Here is a 20,682-nt window from a genome sequence, read left to right on the forward strand (position 1 = left end):
ACGATTCGGTTTTAAGTGTGAAGAAAAAAATTAACGTGGGGTGGTGGTGGGAGGTGAGATGAAAATAAAGCGGAGGAAAAAACCGATGAATAAGAAACTAACGTCGATAGGGAGGTGGGAGGAGGGACGAAAAAAACCCAGACGAAAGTGGGAGGAGAGACGAAATAAAACCAGCGAAAAATAACCGGACTATTCACCAACTGCTCCATTAGGAGTAGAGATAGACAGAGGCGAAACTTTTGCATCCATTTAAAAAGAAACATGCTTAGAGTTTAGGGATGACGGTGACACCTCTAAGGAAGGAGTAATGACGATGGCGTCTCGACGAGACCCTTTTTGAAGTGGTGTGTATGGGATATATTGTGTGTGCCGCTCAGCGCTTGTGACGGTTTTTTGCTCGGTTTTCTAGAATTAACTGGGCAACTGGTTTTCGCCCGATTTTTCCTAATTAATCGAGCAGCTCTTTTCTTCTTAATGAATGCAGGAATCCTGCCATTTCGAAGAAGAAAACATGCTTGTTTGAAAAAAATCATGCTTGCTTAGTAACGCTTCGACGATCATTCATGCTCTGCATTATGAATAGGAATTCTGAATAGTTTTTTAGAGCGAATTCTGGAGCATTTGTCTTCAATAGATCTTGCATTGGCCGTGTATTAGGTGAACCGAACTCTTGGAGATGTGCCTGTTTCTCAGCAGCATCAGCGCACTCTGCATTTCAAGGAACAGGACGTCCATGGCAAATTGGCAATGTATGCATCGGAACAGCTGCACTTACCAAGATTAAACTTTTCAACAAGTACCTGCGGCCATACAAACAGTTTATTCCCTACTTTCTACTTTTCTAGTATGTACATAGAGCACTGCACATGAGCTCGATCACATCTTTATTGGGAGCACGAGGCACTTGACACATTCAGAAAAGAAGTCCATAAACTACTAGTCGACAGCAGCAGAGTTGGAGCTTCACTTGTGGTGCGCTTTGTTGGGCGGCTTCACGATGAGAACGGTGCAGCACGCGTGGTGGGCGAGGTAGTCGCTCACGCTGCCCAGCAACGCCCTGCAACACACCACCAGCACAGTATCAAGGCGTGGCTTGATGATCAATGGGGTTTTATACTGTATTATGCATATGCTTATAAGCAACATCACTATCGTCTCAGTAATAAAGGTTTGCTCTCATAGCAAAGAAACATGAAAAACTACAAAACAACTGTGTGTTTTATTAGATTTTTTTAGCCATTTGATCCTGAGAAAAAAACTACTAGTATTGCATATCTTTCAGCCATGCATTTCAATATACTACCAGGATAAAATGGGAAGGCGCAAAGAGAAAAGCAGAAGAGGAGGCAAGCTGCAAGGGGAAACGGAAAAGGAACAGGAATAAAATAGCCCATGACGTGGCTCGGTAAGGCCGGCTACGGGCTCTCAGTTTCGGCCCAAGCAAGCAGTGGGTTCAGGTCAGGTGGCTGGTATTGCGGGATATTAGAAGAGAAGCCAGCAGCAGGTTTAGTACCACATCGCGGACGGAGAAGCAGCGCAGAGGAAGGATGGCTATAAAATGAGACCTAGCTCATCACTACAACTCATACCTTTCTCGGCCTTTTGGCTAAGATCAAGTGTAGTATCTGTTCTTATCAGTTTAATATCTGATATGTGGACCAAGTGTCCACAATGATATTAAATTTATTTTTTATGGGGGAGAGTCCACCATGGTAGCTTGCTGCCGGGCCTCTCATGTGTCGCCCAGGTGTTGCACTATTGCCTGGGCCTGGCGCACCCCAACCAAATCAAAGAATTAAAATTTTGAAATTTGTGGGAGTTCATTCAATATAATTTGCAATGCAAGTTTCTTTAACATATTGAAGAAAGAGCTAAGCTAGTTCAGTCCACATGGTTTGAAAACGTCAGTAAATCTTAGGTTCTGCCAGTTTAGTAGTTATTCTATACTACAATCTGATATCGAAGATGCTCACGCGTCGTGAACTTGCACGTACCTCTTGATCATGCCGAGGCCGCGGCTGCCGAGGACGAGGAGGTCGGCGTGCATGTCCTCCACGGCGCGGCAGATGGCCTCCTTGGCGTCGCCCTCCACCACCGCCGCCGTGGCGCTCGCCTGCTTCTGCCTGCAGAGGTCGAGCGCGACGGACACGACTCGCCGGGAGTTCTCCTCGTGCGTCTTCCTCACGGAGTCCACCGCCGTGGGCGGGACGTACTGTAGGCCTGCTTCCGCATGCACAAGCTCGGTCAGTTAGCATGAGCGTGTCATGTGGGTATAGTATGCGTACGCGTGTGAGCTAGTCAGCTAGCTTGTTGTACGGGACAGGCGGTACCGTGCCCGGCGACGGGGTAGGCGAAGTGGTTGGCGTGATGCTGGACGTGGAGGACGACGACGGACGCGCCGGGGTGGGGACGGACGACGTTGTCGAGCGCCCACGACAGCGCGTGCAGGCTCTCCTCGCTCGCGTCCACCGCAGCCACCACCTTCATCGTCGCGCCCTCCGCGCCTCCAGCTCCGGCGCCGGTCGCCATGGCCGCGGCCTCGGCGCTCACCTCCTCCATGACGATGCCTTCACTCACTCGAAGTAAGACCAGTACTGACACTGTGAGTGACACAGCCTCGAGCGAGCACATCGACTGTTGGCTTGGCTCCTAAATATATCAGCACCAACGGGTGGTAATAAACGCGGCGTTTGGCTGTGTTGGGCGGCGGCACGACATGCGATAGGCACGGCGGGTTTCAACTCGTAGCTCGGTGCGGTGCGGTGCGGTGCGGTGCGTAGATATCTTGTCTTCGTTGCGCGTGGCAGCCATGTCCACGGCAGCGGCCTCCAGGCGAGGTGGCGACACCTGCCGCTCCTCCGGTTCCGGTGCGCCAGCGCGTCCCCCAACCCCAAGTCCCAACGCACCAGCGTCTCCTCCCTCTTATATGTGGGGTTGGATGCCGTGATACTGATACCGACCGAGAAGATGAACCTTCCAGGATGAATATCACGATTCACGGGGAGCAGTACCAAAAAGTTAAATCATGCCCACAACTAAAATTGAACAACATAACCGCATCGAAATCAGTATTCAGGGCATACAGAACAGCAGGTATATATATGATCATGACAATCCCAAAAAGTTCAATCATGCCCACTACTAAAATACACATGAAAAGTTGCATATTCGGTTGTTTCTCCCTCCTGAGCCATCAACGAAACAGTGGTTGGAACTTTGGGAGACACACAAGTGCCAATTAAGCACAACTCATCTTCTCTCAAGTAGTATAACCTTCTAGGACCATACGGCGATTAACAATTGCCAGCTTCTCTTTCCTGATCATATCCATAGGCCATAGCACCCTTAGCCTCTTCCAACGAATATGGTGAACTGAACTACTGAACTGCAGCTTCTACGGCAAAGACCAATTCCCAGCCTTGAACTTCGAATAGAAGGCGGACTTCCTTGAAACCACAAAGAACACTGCATGCAGGAATTAATGGGAGTTCTTATTTGCACTGAAAACTGTCAAGCATTCTATACGTAAGAATGTGAAAGTATGCACAGGTTGAAGGAACGGACCAGGTACAGCGGGGATGATGTAGTCTTTATGCTGCAGCGCTTCCTGAAGAGTTTTCCCTTCTCTTACTTTGATCCACTTACTGGAGGAGCCCTGGCCTGCACACATTGAAATGGAATACAACTTCTTATCAGTGCAGCATAGCAACGTTATACCAGCATGTTGCAGTAAATGTAGTTCTGCTAGCTAGTAGCATATTGGATATGTTACATGCTGAGATTGACAGGATCACAGCATCATTAGAAGTTTCGAAAAAGAGAATGCTAGCACCGTGAATCACACCGTACTGTATGTAAATGTAGAGAAAAAACCTACAGAATATGTTCTACATACTTGATGATATAGCTGTGCTGCCCTTGACAGTACCATGTTCTCCATCTTCCCCATCAAGGCTTTCTGGGAGCGACCCTGAGTCGACAGTGCCTTCCAGAAGATATTTTAACAATTCACTTCTGGAAAACGGTGTGCCATCACCAGCCTAGTGCATCAAATGGAATAATCAGTTAACCAGCAGAGCAATGAAATGGAACTAGAAAGTTTTTCTATCCTGAAGCTGCGTCAAAGTACTGACAATGGTATGTTGACTGTAATACTAGTTGTGAATGAAAGAGCAAAAATCCTACAAATTTGTGAAATTTCAAGATAACTTCAAAAACTGGACTGAGTGATGCTAATGCTGATCAATATGATAGGATTGAAATCTGAATTGTCAATAGCTCCTAGTTTTCTCACATGAGTCTGACACTGTTAAAATTGGTAAAGGATAATGCTACAATTTTCAGAATGTTGCCACAGAGGCTAGAGTTATCATCTCGATGTTCTATTGCCAGATAATCCATTTACCAACAACACTTAACTACTTCAGTGTAGCAATAACATAACTTATATTGCATCCCCCAAAACTTAGTAGCAAAAAGGTATGGATCGAAAAAACTTGGCCCAGTGAAAAATAAATCAGAAGGACAATGTCTGTAGCATATACACATCACAGAGGCATCAGTGTTCTGTTTTACTGTTCTATGAAGCATGTTCCTAATGCCACTTAAAAGAAAATCTGACATCTGTAGGTGCTAGCACTTTGCAGAAGGTAGATGTTAACTCTCAAGTAGTGACAGTTATGTCGACTATAATACTAGTTGTAAATGAAGGAGCAAACAGCCTACAGATTTGTTAAATTTCAAGATAACTTCAAAAACTGGACTGTATGTTTCTGCTAACGATGATCAAAATGATGACATTGAAATCTGAATTTTCAATAGCTCCTAGTTTTCTGACATGAGTCTGCCACTTCTAAAATTGGTAAAAGGACCTACAATTTTCAGAATGTGGCCACAAAGGCTAGAGTTACCATCTTGACATTCTACAATGTGTGTAGTATATACACATCACAGGGGCATCAATGTTTTGTTTTCATGTTGTATGAAGAGGTTGTGACTCCTGCCTCGTGACATTTAGATACAGAAAATTTGATCATCTGTAGGCGCTAGCACTTTGCAGAAGGTACAGCCTTACAGGTTAACCCTCAATTAAAATTCGAAGTGTGTAAACAAACCTGACAATACAGCTCAATAGCGTCCCTTGTGTAAGCATGGTTCTCATCCCATGGCAAAGGTGGAGAACTTTCTGAGAACATGTTTGATAGTTAAGAATAACAGGAATTCAAGAAACCAAGTAATGTATCTGTGTTCTATTCATTCCTCCTTCTTCCTTTTGTGATGAAAGTATCTATGCATATTCGTGTACATACTATCAGAAAAAGTATCATGTAACTTTCCAAGGATATGAGATCAAGGTGCTCCGAGAACATATCAGTCTCCGGAAAATCCTCGATAAAGTCGCTCGACATGACCTCTGGGTAGAGCAGAAGAACCGGCCAGTGGAGCACGCCCTGCTCATCCAGCTTCGGCTTCTTTACCCCGGTCAGCTCCTGGTACGCTGCCTTCCCCAGCCTCAGCCCTCTCTTCTCTATAGCAGCAGCAAGATCCTATATGCATCTAATACAGTCAATCACACACATCGGAAAACACTAAGCCAATAATACTCAACTCCCAATTCACAACAGAAGAGACCTTTGCTGCGGATATGGCCTGTGCAACCTTGGCCCTTTTAAGATCTCGCTCGCGCTGCTGCGCCTCCACCTGCGCGAGGAATTTCTTGAGCTCCTCGTTGGCGGGGTCCTGCTCGAGCCCCCGCCGGCAGAAGGACGCCGCCTGCGGCAGCAGGTCGAGGGCAAGCGCGGCCTTCGCCGCCCGGTAGTGCGCCTGGCTACACGAAGGTCACACATCACACGGCGGCTTCCTCACCAAATCCGACAAATTGGAGCAGGAGAGGCGTAATCTAGAGCGCGCGAGCGAGCGAGCGTGCGGACCTTGAGGTTGGAGGGGGAGAGCCGGACGGCCTCCTCGGCGTCGTCGAGGGCGCGGCGGTGGTTGCCGAGGAGGAGGTTGACGTGCGCGCGGTTGGCGAAGAGGACGGAGGCGTCGGGGTTCGGCGCGGAGGGCGCGCCCATCTGGGCGATGGCCTTGGTGTAGCAGTCGACGGCGTCGGGGTAGTGCTTCCGGCCCTTCTTGACGAACTGGTTGCCCTCCTCCCTGTACTCGCGCGCCGCCGACTCCTTGATGGCGGCGATGCCGTCCAGGTCGGCCTTCTCGTCCTCCGTCAGGGGCTCCGACCCGGGCTCCATCAGCAGCGCCATGTCGTCGGCCAAGGACCAAGGTGCTCTCGGTGTGGGTGGATCGGCGGCGCCGCCTCTTGGCTTCTTTCCTCCCCTGTGCTGTCCCCGCCGCCGCTTCCGGTGTTTCTAGTAGGCTTCGGGAAGGGTTTGTGCTCCGTCCAAATAGGCTTCCGTAGATGCATCTACGAGGTGGCAGTGTTAAAATGGTTCCATTGCATCTCTCATCACAAGGCGCCTGTAGCTCAGTGGATAGAGCGTCCGTTTCCTAAGCGGAAGGCCGTAGGTTCGACCCCTACCTGGCGCGTTAATTTTAATTTTTGGGTCGGTTTCTACAATTTTTGTTTAAATGATTTGGAAACAAGCTGTTTGTTTAATTAATACGAGTGGTATTTTGCACTAATTTTCGCCCTCCGGTTGGTACCACTGAAGGAAAATGAACTACTGATGGGTTGCTATCCGGATTTACTTTTGTGTATAAAATCATTTTGAACATCCCTTGCTCTTGGGCCGAGCTGTTTTCAGTAAAAAATGTTTTTCGACATCCATACGCCTCGTGGCTGAAGCCAAAACATTGGCGCTCTAACCGGTAAACGTGAACGAAGATGATATATTATAAACTGCTACTCCCTCTCTAAACTAATATAAGAGCGTTTAGATCGGAAATTCCATGGCGCGGACGGGCTCGCCTGGTCACGGTATCACCAGGCGTCCAGCGGTTACGAGAGATGTGCTGGATGCGGTAGTACAGGGTGTGTACGGTCGAAAATTAAATGCGTATGCTAGACGGATGCGGCGACGTTTGCACGGCATGCAGACGGACATTGAGGACATTGTTTGACGGCGGTTTGGTACTGTATCAACGTTTGTGATAGGTGCAAACGGCATGGTAACGGGTGGAGCGGGTAGAAGACGGGAGGGGGCCCGGACCACCAACTGCATTTAACCCCGCTTTCCCCACCCGCGCTGAATAACGGGACTGAACTTCAGTTTCTCTGTCGTGAGCTTTGTCTTCCGATGATATACAGTCATCTCTGTCGTCCACAGAATCCTTCAAGCAAGCAGCGGCAATCATATATCTGCAATTTTCGCGGCGCGCTCTATGCAAGGGGAGCGCGAAAAAAACAGAATGAAAAAAGAAATACCATCATACCTGGACCACCAGGAGGACATGCTGCAAACAGCAACTGCGTGGGCAGCGACAACATCACCATGCTCGTCACAACTTACGTTCTGAAGATGGTGGCCATGACCACCGCCCATCGCAAGGTGCATTGGAGCTGCATCCAGAGGAGGCAGGGACGACCGAGCTGCCGGTGGGAGGAGGGGTAGATATCTTCACTAGTTAACAGCCTGTCTGATTATAAGTGGGAGGTAGAAGAGATAGAACGAGACTACGACGTGATCTGACTCGGGCGACAAGTGCTCTGCCACTGCCCAGATGTGTGGAAGAAACAGATGGATAAGTAAGGCGCACAAATAAAACCAACTGATTTGTTTTTTCATGACAAGGAAGTAAACAATTCTCTTTTTTTTTAATTGAAAGGAAATGCATTCAAAATGTAGGCGATCATGCACACATCACAAATGTTCATCAGACACATGGAAACTAAGACACACAAACTAATTACAACAGTTCAGATTGATCGACGACAGTTTATTATTTAGATATATTAGTCTTCTACATAATGGCTACGGAACCCTCAACAACATACTACAAATTTCTAAGCGTAACCAAGTCAGTTGTAAATCGCATGTCATTCTGAAGTTGCATTTTCAACAACATGCAGAACAACCTTAAGATAATTGCAGGTGTTCTTCCTGTGACCACCGACTCCACAGTTCTCGCCACATTTATCTGGAAGCGAGTGATTGTGGAATGTTCTATGCTCACTTATGTACCATCCTTTGTCGACCGGAGCAAATTGTATCATGGCTGGGCACCTACAACGGCAGGACCGTGTGTTTCTTCTTTTTTTCGGCACCCCCTACAAAATGTTTGTAGCAAACATCTATATGTCAGATTTCCTTTGTTGTGGTCATAAATCATTAATTTTGATGCATCAGCCAAGGTTTGTTATGTCAATCGGAAATCAAAAAATAGTGCTCACGGAGCAGCCGCAAGCTATCTCCTGCATACATTTGCTTCTCTCAACATTCAATCCGTTTTTCTGTATCTAATTCCAAAGTCAATTTCCCGGGAACGCAGTTTTACGTATCTAATTTGAAAGCCAATTTCCTGGGAATGCAGATTGTAAAAGTCATGCACCTCTCCAAGTGAATCAAAGTTGTCTCTGACGGCAGGAATTACGATAGTTTCAGTCTTCTTCTCTGCATAGCATCTCAATGTTTTTTCAAGGGCACTCACCCTTCCAGCACAATGTGGCTGTTCTAGAGGTGCTCGCCCAACATGCACCCTGTGCAATTTCCGAAGAAATCACTCCCATGCAGTCAAAATGAAAATTTTCTTAACTAATTACTCAGTTTTAGCATACAGTAGCTACATAGCAGCAAGCAGTCTCATGATTCAACATTTTTGTTATGCCATGCATTCAATCAAAAAACAATATACTTGATTCATGAGCAGAGAAATGCATATACATACCTTTTCGTCCAGCCCAGGGCCGGTGGATCGTCTTTGCCAGCTGACTGCTCTGAGTTGGGGGATGACATAATCAGCCCTTCGCAACTGCTGTTCAAATCTAAATGCACTGTCAGGGCCATGTCGCCTACATCACCAATGCTGGAGTGAGCGGTGGTGCACACCAGACTTTGCGTGGTTTCAGCGTCCAGTACGGACTCGCCGCCGCGAAGATCCGGCAGGGGAACCTATGCGAAAGAAGGGAGCAGAGTACTAAGTTCAGGCGGCGAAATCAGAGGCGGGCAGCAGTACGCTGCATGAGTGGGAGATATGGAAGGTAGCTGTCAACAAGATCTGATAGAAACTCCAAGCCGTCGCCCCCGCATCCGCCGTCGCCATGGCTTTCGTCTTGCTTTCGCCTCCTGCGGGGTGGGGTGAAGTCGTCGGTGCCACATATGCTTATCCATTCCGAACTCACCGTTTTCTTTTGACGTGCTCACTCGTTATGTACCGGTACACCCTGCCATGTACCGTCAGAACATGTAGACGGTGCGTCGTCACGGCATCGTCACATTAAGCGGCAGTGTTAGCCTATACCACTGTTGCATGTTACGTACGCTGCTCCTGGTCCCACGTTCACATTTAATACGCGACCCAACATGTCGTTGTTCGATTGGCACGCGTAGCAGGAGCAAGCGCGCTCATCCGCTACATCGCCGCTCTCGCATTTAGGTCACTATTTTAGTATTCTAAATGCTCTTATATTAGTTTACGGAGGAAGTACTTGTTCAGGGTTTTTATTCAGATTGTCTTCAGCAGCCTTATTCCTAAACATTGGCAAAAAGTGGCTTTGCCACTGCGTCCGGCCATTGAGCTAGTACTCGGTTCTCAGAGCACCCTTACTCCTTAAGATTGAAGAGCTACATCTCTATCTTCGGCTAGAGTTTTTTTTACAATGACATCATAATTTTCATGTCATAGAGTAGATGTGAAAAAAGTGAACAATTGAGAAAGCACATTGGTGAAAGTGCACAAGATATGTTCATTAAAGACATGAACTTATTTGGCCACATTGGTATCAAGAATTTTAAGAAGCAAACCCCGCCATCGTCGGTCGTGAGGACCACTGTTCGCTTAAATTCTTGAAGAGCTCTGGATGCTAGCAATTGGTGTGGCTAATCGGGAGGCAGTCTTGTATTCACCAAATCTGAATTAGTTGGTTGCCCATAGAGCATTTACACATGAGATGCATGCCATAAACATTACATGGTTTTATTGATGAGATTGAGATGGACCAAATAACATACGAAGCACAACTGCCACATATTTATTCAACATGTATGGCTCAATAGAAATTATTACATGCTTATATTATCGATGAGATGCAGATGTCCTGAGTAACACAAGGGCGACTGCCACCATACAACACGCTGCATCAGTGTTGCATGAGTGCTTGTATTTTTGCGTTATGGACAAGTCCTCCTCGAGATAGTGTGCTCTTCCCTTTTTGCATGACTGATGCAGAGGATAAATGCTTACAACCATAATGCAATGACCGATGCAGGATGCTTACGACTAGAATGCAGTCGGATTCTTCCAGAAGGGTGGGATCAGGTGGCAGCGCCATGACCTCTTCGTGGGCATGTTGCACTAGAGTAGTTGACTCCTGGTTGAGGAGGGAAGAGCATGTGAAACTTGCGAAAATCTAACTTGAAGAGACTGCCGCCAACACACACGTAGACCGAGGCAACAACCATCCCTTTTGTTCGAGGGCTGAAGGTCAGGGACCAAGTGTGAACGTCGAAGACCGAGGCGTAGCACTTGGGCGTCAGGTGTAGGGCCATGATTTTGGTGCCAAATACCACTGCGAAGTGCAAAGGTCCATTGTGTGGAGCCCCTTAGGCTGAGGACCGAAGGCGGTAGATGGCGCGACCCTTGCGCATCTGCGTCAGAGTAGTTAGTTAGTAGCTTATCTGCGTCGGGTAATTATACATCCAACCGTTGGTTGTAGCTTATTGCCATGTTAGCTAATAGCCGACATCTATAGTAGCTAGCTGCATATATGTATTATTTTATCGATAATGATAATCAACTGGCGTTCGCTGGGAGGGATGTCAATTGCGAATGTTTTGATGGCAAATTTAGTTGCCATGAGGATTGCAAGCACCACTAAAGTCTGAAATAAACCTTCAATTCGTACTCTCAGTCCGAGTTAAACCCTGTCCTATAAATCCTTGAAACTGACACCCTATACTCTTTAATCCTGGTCTATTCCTGTTGATTTCTGCTAAATACATGTTTGGCGCATAGTGAAAAGGAAAATCCTGAGCGAGATCACATGCTAATGTCACTGACTACACGGGTCCATGTGTCATATTCATCTTCTTCTTTCTCTCAATCTATGTCATCCCCATTTCAACAGTCCCGCACCAATTTCCCCTGAAAAATCTCTCTGCCCCCTCCTAGCGATCCAGAAGGCCCTGACCTTGTTCTTCTCCCCCTCCTCTTGACCGAACCGCCTAGCCCCGAGCCTCATCTCTACCTCCCCTCCTCCAACACATCCTTCAAGCCACACATGGTGGAGCTACTACGTCTCCAAGCCATGGGTCACAACTTAGGATGCACTACGGTTGGCTATACATGTGGTGGAGCTCCCCTCCCCCTCCCCCCCCCCTGCGGGTGGATCTCCAGGTTCCCCGATGCAAGCCACGAGTCAAGGATGGCAACGGGGATGAAAGAAACCCATCGGGTTTTGCCGGTCCAAACCCATCCTCACGAGAAAATCTCAAACCCGTCCCTGTCACCGTCACCATGCACAGCGCTACTTTTTTGCCCATCCCCTAAACTCGTCGGGTTTTCTAAACCCACGGGGAACCCACGGGAAACCGGCATATTTAAGAAAACATAGTAGTAACAAACAATAGCACTTCAAAGCAAAAGGAGCATATTTCAGTAGCATAACTTAAGCAAAAAGAGCATATTTCAGTAGCAAATTTGCTCAAGGATGATGCACATCTCTCTCTTGAAGATGGGCCAACAGTCCGATGATGATGGAGGCTTCTAAAATGTGTGCATGTGGTGTGCGAGTGCGTTTTGGGTCTGCTGTACTCCACATTATTAAGATGGGTCAGCGGTCCGATACGTTATGTGGATGGATCGGCGATGACACTGCTTTTAGATATGGGGGTGAGAGCACTCCACATTATCGAGTTTGTAGGTGTGAGTGGTGGCTTCGGGTGGCTTGATGTATGTTCTTGTCAGTCTTTTGTTGAATAATTAATAAAGATGGTTGTATGCATCGATTGATGCAGGGGTCGGGGGTTTAACCTCCTTTCCCCAAAAAAAATCCATTTCCCCTGCATGACAAATGAGCATTTAGCAGAAATCATCCGGGATAGACCGGCATTAGAGAGTACAAGGTGCTAGCTTTAGGGATTGTATAAGGTCAGGATTCAACTTAGACTAAGAGTACAAATTTAAAGTTTATTTTAAACTTTTCTCTACGGAGAACTCATGTTACTGAAATAGTGGGAATGCTTGAGCCTGAGGAAAACTGAAAAAAATAATAGAATGATTATATGGATGCCCCGTATGCTCCATTCCTAAACCGCTAATTTTTATGACGCCACAAAATTGGCATATAATACCAATTATAAATTGTAAATCTACTGTTACAGATACATGATTATGCTTCATGCCCTAGATGTAGAACACTATAGTGCCGAAGAAGCAGAATTTGCAATCTTCGGAGAGCAGGGTGAAGCTATTGTGGGGAAGAACCCGCAATTTCTATAGGCTTGCACGAGGAGTCAGATAGGCAGCATGCCATCTTAACTTGCTGCTATGTTAGGCAAAAAATAAACTGCCAGGGTTACAGAAAAAAATTATATGAGACCAGGTCTCACGGTTAGCAGGTGAGACCCATCCTGATAGATGACACGTGACATTCATAAATCACAAAGCATCTACCCCATCCCCATCTGAATTCTATGAGACCAGGTCTCACGGAAGATGGCACCATCGGTCTTTTGGCCGCTCGGCACTTCTTCGGTGACTCAAGAAGATGCCCAGTTTTCTTTCTCTGGAAGACTGGAACTGTGTCAGCTGACATACACGAGTGGCCTTGAACGCAACGCCCCCACCTGCTAGCTCGAGCTCAAAATGAATATTGTTCCAAAGATACTACTTCCTCTATGTCAAAATATAAGGAGTGCAGTGTTTCGGTGCCCAGACTCATTCGCACCCGGTCAGTAAAAAAATCAAAATAAATATTAGAAAAAAAATCCACTTTTTTTGTGTGTGGTAGATAATTTGATGCGTGAGATTCGCTTCAATTTTTAGATCATTTGAACATCTGAGCAGCTCTCAGAAAAAAAGACAAATCGGGTCAGAACAATGTTAAACATTTTTACAGACCCCGAATTTGTCTTTTTTGCCGAGAGCTGCTCAGATGTTCAAATGATTTGAAAATTGCAGCGAAGCTCACGCCTCAAAATATCTACCACACAAAAAAATTGGAATTTTTTGAATATTTCTAGTATTTGTTTTGATTTCTTTCGTCGAGGTGGGTGCAGCTGAGCCCGGGCTCAGAAATGGATTACCGACGCTTTTGTAGTTTAATTTAAACCGCAAAAGCGTCTTATATTTTGATACAGAGGGAGTAATTATGAAGCTTTTAGTTTCTACTGATACCATTTTCATGCATTCAGGCAAGCAGCAAAAAGAACTCTTTTTTTTACAGCAATAAGATTCTATTTCTCAAATGATGGACAAGTCGTTTACAATAACATGACAAATAAAATCAGGGATAGAATTTTCCGAGAAATCAGAGGATCTACTATCAAAATCCTGTTTAGCAAAAAGAACTCTTTCCTCGAAGGGTCAAAAAGATCCGAAGAAGAAACGAAGCAAAGCTACCAAGGGCTTCTCGAACGATTGAATAAAGATGCAGTCTGCTAAGAATGACACTCAGTATTTCTTAGTCCAGGTTGTGGACGTTGTGGGTAAAGGTCAATGTAGTTCAGATCATAAGTCCATGTCATGGTTCTGTGCTCTGTATCTCTGTCACTCCGTACTCGGATGACTGCTGAAATAATCAACATGTCAGTGTTATATTTTGCGTGCTCTTTCCCATTTTATATGTTTTCGCTTCTGCAACCCAAGCAACCAATGATCAATGCCACACTAGGGTAAATCAGTTCAAGCAATCAAGTAATGCACTTGGATTCAACTGGCCAAGATACAGTAGCATACCTGTGCAAATTGATTGCTGCAGATTACAACTACAGGATGCTGGCGATGCAAAGAAACATCAACTACAAGTCTACAACCAACTGTAAGACGCCAGATCCAGTAAAAAAACTAGGCTGAATGTTCTGGTCATACAGATCGACTATGCGAGTTCTTATTTGAGAACAATTTGGACTCAGTTAAATCGGCACTTAATTATTTGTCTTATAACATGATCTAACCAACAGAAGCAGAAACAGATGAAGGAAAGGAGCACTAACCGATTGCAGCAAAGAAATCAACTGGCCTTCTTCACCGAAGATGGTATACTCATTCAACCGAGTCACTGCCGAAGCCATCCACAACCTGATGCCCATGGCCATTCTGTTGAGAATGACATAAAGCTACCACCACGCTCCAAACCAGAGCGGCCATGTCAACACTGCCACCAACTGTATCACGTAGAACGTATAGTAACAAGGATATGAAACTGTAAATGGCAAACAATTATTATATGACCCATCTCACAATCTCATAGAGTTTCTTGAAGCCTGCGTGACAATGAACTTATAGTCTGCTTATCTTCTCCCTCCTCTTAAAACTCAAGCAAAATACATTACTTGAATGCTTACATCATCTTATTATTATACTTGCTCCTAAAACCAGAATGCAATGACCAACGGAGGACGCTTACAACCAGAATGCAACTGGATTCTTCAAGAATCCAGAGTCTTTACCCCCCGTGTTGGGCAACTTAAAGGACTGAACCCTACGGCGTTTGCTGATCCCGAGGTCGCCGTTCCTGTGATACCTGGGGGAGAAGGTTGTCAATCGAAGCTGATGGCGCCGCAAGCCCCGCGAGAGGCACTCCACGAGGCAGAACCGGCTCCTGTGCCCCGTCCCTAGGTAGACGAGGGACGCGCCGGCGTGCGCCTCGGCTGGGTCGCGGCAGAAGAGCTTCTCCCTGCTGAGCTTCCACGCCATGGGCGACGGGCAGACGTCGTCGGGGGACGGCACCTGGCAGCAGCAGATGTGGCCGGCGGTGGCCGGGTCGTCGGTGAGCCCGACCCAGGCGTCCAGCCTGGGGTCGTAGTGCCCGGGGCCCTTGAACGGCAGCTCCCACCCGCGGTGCGCCGTCCACTCGGGGTCGTCCGCGTCCGCCCCCGTGTCGCAGGTGAAGGTGTCGCCCGTGTCGCGCCCTTTGACCCTGACGCTGGCGAAGAGAGTCCGTCCGTCGGGGTGCACGGCGTGGGAGGTGACTTGATGCTCCCCGAAGGGCGGCGTGAGGCAGCGCCATGACCACTCCTCGGGCACGTTGCAGCAGAGCACTTCGGTTCGTGGTGGAGGAGGGTGGAGCACGTGGAACTTGCGGAAACCAAACTTGTAGAGGCTGTCGCCGACAGGCACATGGACCGGGGCCGTAGCCATCCCTATCGGCGGAGGGCCGAAGGTGAGGCACCGAGTCTGGACGTCGAAGATTGGGGTGTAGCGCCAGGGCGTCAGGTGCAGGGCCATGATCTTGGTGCCAAAGGCCGCCGCAAAGTGCCAAGGCCCGTTGTGTGGCGCCTCCAGGCGGAGGACCGGCGACGGTAGGCGCCGCGGCTCCTGATCGTCGGAGTCGGAGTCGGCGGCAACGTGGTCCTCCTCCAAGTCTACCTCGCGGATGCTGTATCCCTGTTTCCAATCTTCAGTGACAAGGTAGAGGCGCCGCCGACGAGGACGCTTGGCTGCGCGGCCGCCCGCTGGCCGCCTTGGCATGCCTCTCTTTCTTTCTGTACGCCGTCTGATCTGTGCGTCCGATCTGAAGCCGAACTGAATCGGGGAAACAACTGACAAGACGAGCCTTCGACGAAGTTGTTCGATCGGCAAGGAGAGCGCCGGTAAATCAGACTTGCTAGCAGATTCGTTTGCCGAGCGGAGAAGGGGATCGACTTCGCAGATTGATTTGCCTCGAGGAGGCGTGTCCCGTCCGCGGATACGTGGACTCCCGGCGGCGCACGCACGAGGCCTGGTCGCGGAGACTTTCCATCCGACGGCGCAACGCTTCGCGGGGGGAGATCCTATGTGCCGCTCTGTGCGGCAGAGCGTCGACCGCACGCACAGGTGGCTTTCCTGACTTGGCCGGCCCATGTGGCTAGCGAACAGTACAGAGCGGAAAACTGTTGCGCTTGAAAAAAAGGCGCGTTCGGCAGCGCTCGGGTGCTTCAAGCAAAATGCTGTTTACCAGTTGAACTGGCGAGCTATATTGTGTACAACGCTGCGCAGAATCTTAAGAACCAAACCGAGTGCAGATCCGAACGTTTTCAAAATTTTGAACGCAAAACAATTCTGAAAAAAAAACCTGAATGTTTTGTGAAATTGCGAACACTTTTAAAAATTGTGAACAAAATTAGAAAAGACTCAAATATTTCGAAAAATGCAAACAATTTTAGAAAACAGGAACTTTTTTTGAACTCCCCAGGAAATTGAAAACGTGAACATTTTTCATATTCCAAAACAATTTTTGGATACACGAACTTTTTTTCAAAGTCTTGAACAAAATTTGAAAACATCAACATTTTTTAAAATTTAAGAACAGTATTAAACCCCAAAACAAAATTTACACAAACATTATATGAAATGCGACCAGTATTTTAAACTCCCGAGTAAAATTTAAATATGAAAATTTTCTTGAAATTTGAGAAAAAGATTTGAACAGGGACATTTTTTTTAAAGTCCTGAACAAAATTTGAAAAACGAACATTTTTTCCAAACAATTTGCGATTTTTTTTAGAAATTTGTGAACAATTTTTGAAACGATTTTTTTCAAATCCTGAACAAATTTTTAAAAGTTACGAAAATTTAAACAAAATCATAAAAGAAAAGAAAACGAAAAAAAGTAATAGAAACAAGAAAAGAAAAAAAAAGAAAAATAAGCAGAAAATAGAAAACAAAAAAGAAACCAAAAAAACAGTCAAAAAATTGGTTCAGGAACCTGCTAGAAGGTTCACAAAACCGGTAGAAACAAGTGCAGAAGGTTCCCAAAACCAGATGCGTTCTACTCTTTGTCTATCTTAGATAGGCCGGTGCAGTCGTTCACTTTTTGTCCTCGCTGTGTACGGTACCTCGACAGTTTGACGCGGAGAGCGTCGAATAAGAAATTCCCTTCGCGGGGTCTGTTTGGTTTTGTGCCCATCATTGTTGCCTCACCAAAGTTGCCTTAAATTTTGATCGAGACTAGCACAAATGCACATGGGTTGCAACTGAAGAATTTTAACATGTTTTACAAATGGACATGTATTCGGACCTGCTGATTGCTGTCATGAATCTATATTTGTACCTAATACTAAGGGGGTTATTGCTTCAACCCGTTCGTTATGGAAATTGTCCTCGGAGTTGCAAAATATTACCCACCGATGCAACCTACAACTCACAGAAAAAAAGTTTCACACGGTGCATCCGCCCTGGTATTTTCTTTAATTAACCCGTTGTTCAGCATTAAGTGTCCTCTCCTTCCTCTTGGGAATGTATCCGGTGCACCCGCACTTGCGGTGCTGCTGGTGCACCGGATGCCATAGAATACTTTTAAAAATCTGAAAAAAAATGGAGCATGTTAACGCAACATCAATCTATGATGTCACAAAATTTTGTATAAAATTTGAAATGGTTGTTGAGATACAAAATGAAATTTTAACATCATTGTGATAATGGGCCAAATCTAATGCCCAAGTAATGTTATGTACTATTCAGTGTTGAATTTGTTGTTTTTATTTTTTGAGTGATGTTTTGAATTTGACTTTAAATTTTGTGACAATCTACATTGATGTTGTGTGAGTGTCCTAATTGTTTTTCAGATTTTCTTGAACATTTTAAAAGCACGATATGAGTTCGGTGCACCGGTAGCACCACAAGCTCCGGTGCACCAGATATTTTCCCCCTTCCTCCCTCTCTATTGGGTGTCGGCCCCAACTCCAGTAGCCGTTATCTCGCACGGTGGGCGCTGGTTACTATTCTGTGTTCAGCTGCAGTAGGCCCAGTTCACTCTATTTTTAGCCTGTTTAAATTCATGACTTTTATTATTTACAGAGAATATGTCTCAAAAAATATTTATAGAGAATATTTTAGACATGATTATGCTACAACTTTGCAACCATAACTCGTATTAAAATAATTTCTGTATGTAATTAGGCCAGAAAAATGCATATTTTCCAACCATGCTATTCATTGTCCATGTTAACCACTTTAAAATTCTCTTTTGGGCATAACCTTTTAATTAACTTAACTAATTGTTATGGAGTAGACTTAATAAGGGAGGTGGCATGCACACATGGTGTCAAATGGATTTGTGGGCTAACATGGCTAATTGGCTATAATTAAATAATTTTTTGGATTTCCATGGTTGGTTGCTTCAATACAAATTAAGCGAGATTGTGAGTAACAACATATTTTGGGATTGTTGCTATGAGCGAGAGGCCCTACAATTTTAATTTAATCCTTCTGGTGTCCACCAATATTGCGTATTTCTTGAGATAACCCCAACAAAGGGAGGTAGTCGATTTGAACAGGCACACAATTCGGCATGCGTCTCCCTGCTACTGTCAGGTGGCACCGTTCGGATGTTGTCGTGTCGCATTGATAGATGTTTCAGTGGACATGTCAATTACTTCTCTCATTGCAACACATGTGCATGTGCTAGTGATACGTCTCCGTCGTATCTATAATTTTTTATTGTTTCATGCCAATGTTATACAACTTTCACATACTTTTGGCAACTTTTTATATGATTTATTGGACTAACCTATTGATCCAGTGCCCAGTGCCAGTTCCTATTTTTTGCATGTTTTTTGTATCGTAGAAAATCCATATCAAACGAAGTCCGAACGCGATAAAAATCTACGAAGAATTATTTTGAAATTTATGTGATTTTTGGGAGATGGAATCAACGCAAACGGAGGCCCACGGTGAGCACAACCCACTAGGGCGCGCCACCAGGGTCCAGGCGCGCCCTGGTGTATCGTGCCCTCCTCGAACGTCGGTTGGAGCCCTTCTTCTGGCACAAGAAAGATAATTTATGGAAAAAAACCGTATAGAAATTTCAGCGCAATCAGAGTTACAGATCTCCGGGAATTTAAGAAACTGTGAAGGGCCAGATTTGGGGAGCGCGAAACAGAAGAGAACAGAGAGGGAGATCAAATCTCGGAGGGGCTCCCGCCCCTCCGCCGCCATGGAGGCCATGGACCATAGGGGGAACTCTCCTCCCATCTAGGGGGGGAGGCCAAGGAAGAAGAACAAAGAGATGGGCTCTCTCCCGTCTCTTCCGGTGGCGCTAGAGTGCCGTCGGGGCAAGGATCGTGACGACAATCTACATCAACAATCTTGCTACCGTCAACACCAACTTTCTCTCTCTCTATGCAGCGGTGTAACACCCCTTCTCCCTGCTGTAATCTCTACTTAAACATGGTGCTCAACTCCATATACTATTTCCCAATGATCTATGGTTATCCTATGATGTTTGTGTAGATTCGTTTTATCATGTGGGTTAATCGTGATCTTGGTTGGTATGATTGTATATTTTGTTTATGGTGCTGTCCTACGGTGCCCTCCATCTCGCGCAAATGTGAGGGCCCCCCGCTATAGGGTGTTGCAATACGTTCATGATTCGCTTATGGTGGGTTGCGAGAGTGACAGAAGCTTAAACCCGAGTAGGTGGGTTGTTGCGTATGGGATAAAGAGGACTTGATACTTAATGCTATGGTTGGGTTTCATAACCTTAATGATCTTTAGTAGTTGCGGATGCTTGCTAGAGTTCCAATCATAAGTGCATATGATCCAAGTAGAGAAAGTATGTTAGCTCATGCCTCTCCCTCATATAAAATTACAAGAATGATTACCGGTACTTGTTATCGATTGCCTAGAGACAAATGACTTTCTTGTTGACAATCCACTTTTATTACCTTGCAATTTATTTGTAGTTTTATTCTTGCAAAGTTCTCGTAGTTTTATTCTTGCAAGATAGTTTCATACTTGTTCTAGGTAAAGCAAATGTCAAGTGTGCGTAGAGTTGTATCGGTGGTCGATATAACTTGAGGGAACATTTGTTCTGCCTTTAGCTCCTCGTTGGGTTCGAGACTCTTATTTATCAAAGAAGGCTACAAACAATCCCCTATACTTGTGGGTTATCAAGACCTTTTTCTGGCGCCGTTGCCAGGGAGCAATAGCGTGGGGTGTATATTCTCGTGTGTGCTTGTTCGCTTTATCACTAAGTAGTTTTTATTTTATGTTCTAAGTTGTTCTCTATCTTTAGTTATGGATACGGAACACGAAACACCAAAAAAAATTAGTGGTAGTTGCTACTCATGGAGATGGGGATCCTCCTAAAACCATTGATGCTCGTTATGTGAAACATATTATGCAATACTTTTATAATCCTGAGAAAACCCCATTCGACATGATAATGGGAGACACGTTGGATCAACGTGAATACTTTAGGGATTATCACTTGACACCAAAAGGGACACTTTTATGGGATCAAATTGATATGTTGCATTGGTATGCTTGGAATCTATGCTTGAGATATGATTTTACTTGTTGCTCTATGATGAATGCTCCACACCTTCCCTTTTCATGCAAATTTATTGATAGTGAAACCTTGGCTTCTTA

General features: G+C 45.8%; 2 protein-coding genes, 1 long non-coding RNA gene and 2 other non-coding genes across 5 annotated transcripts; 2 read left to right on the plus strand and 3 right to left on the minus strand.

The window, feature by feature from the left end:
* Positions 1–771: 771 nt before the first annotated feature.
* Positions 772–2,646, minus strand: LOC123116982 (universal stress protein PHOS34). Its single transcript, XM_044537843.1, has 3 exons — positions 2,331–2,646; positions 1,995–2,220; positions 772–1,057 (listed from the first exon to the last, which is right to left on the minus strand). Exons 1-3 carry the CDS (start codon positions 2,629–2,631, stop codon positions 964–966), a joined length of 621 nt encoding a protein of 206 aa, XP_044393778.1. The 5' UTR covers positions 2,632–2,646; the 3' UTR covers positions 772–963.
* LOC123117962 (U2 spliceosomal RNA) lies at positions 1,586–1,782 on the plus strand. The gene has a single exon (XR_006457590.1). It is a non-coding gene; the product is annotated as a U2 spliceosomal RNA (small nuclear RNA).
* Positions 2,647–3,041: 395 nt separating the features above from the next.
* LOC123113332 (tetratricopeptide repeat protein 4 homolog) lies at positions 3,042–6,361 on the minus strand. The gene is made up of 7 exons (XM_044534545.1): positions 5,931–6,361; positions 5,632–5,823; positions 5,346–5,546; positions 5,115–5,195; positions 3,896–4,040; positions 3,565–3,660; positions 3,042–3,465 (listed from the first exon to the last, which is right to left on the minus strand). The coding sequence occupies exons 1-7, from the start codon at positions 6,255–6,257 to the stop codon at positions 3,395–3,397; spliced, it is 1,113 nt and encodes a 370-aa protein (XP_044390480.1). The 5' UTR covers positions 6,258–6,361; the 3' UTR covers positions 3,042–3,394.
* Positions 6,362–6,438: 77 nt separating this feature from the next.
* On the minus strand, positions 6,439–9,290 carry LOC123113333 (uncharacterized). The gene is made up of 3 exons (XR_006455989.1): positions 8,839–9,290; positions 7,387–8,221; positions 6,439–7,284 (listed from the first exon to the last, which is right to left on the minus strand). It is a non-coding gene; the product is annotated as an uncharacterized lncRNA (long non-coding RNA).
* On the plus strand, positions 6,468–6,540 carry TRNAR-CCU (transfer RNA arginine (anticodon CCU)). Its single transcript has one exon. It is a non-coding gene; the product is annotated as a tRNA-Arg (tRNA).
* Positions 9,291–20,682: the final 11,392 nt, after the last annotated feature.

This window comes from Triticum aestivum, chromosome 5B (assembly GCF_018294505.1).
Source record: "Triticum aestivum cultivar Chinese Spring chromosome 5B, IWGSC CS RefSeq v2.1, whole genome shotgun sequence".
NCBI lineage: Eukaryota > Viridiplantae > Streptophyta > Magnoliopsida > Poales > Poaceae > Triticum > Triticum aestivum.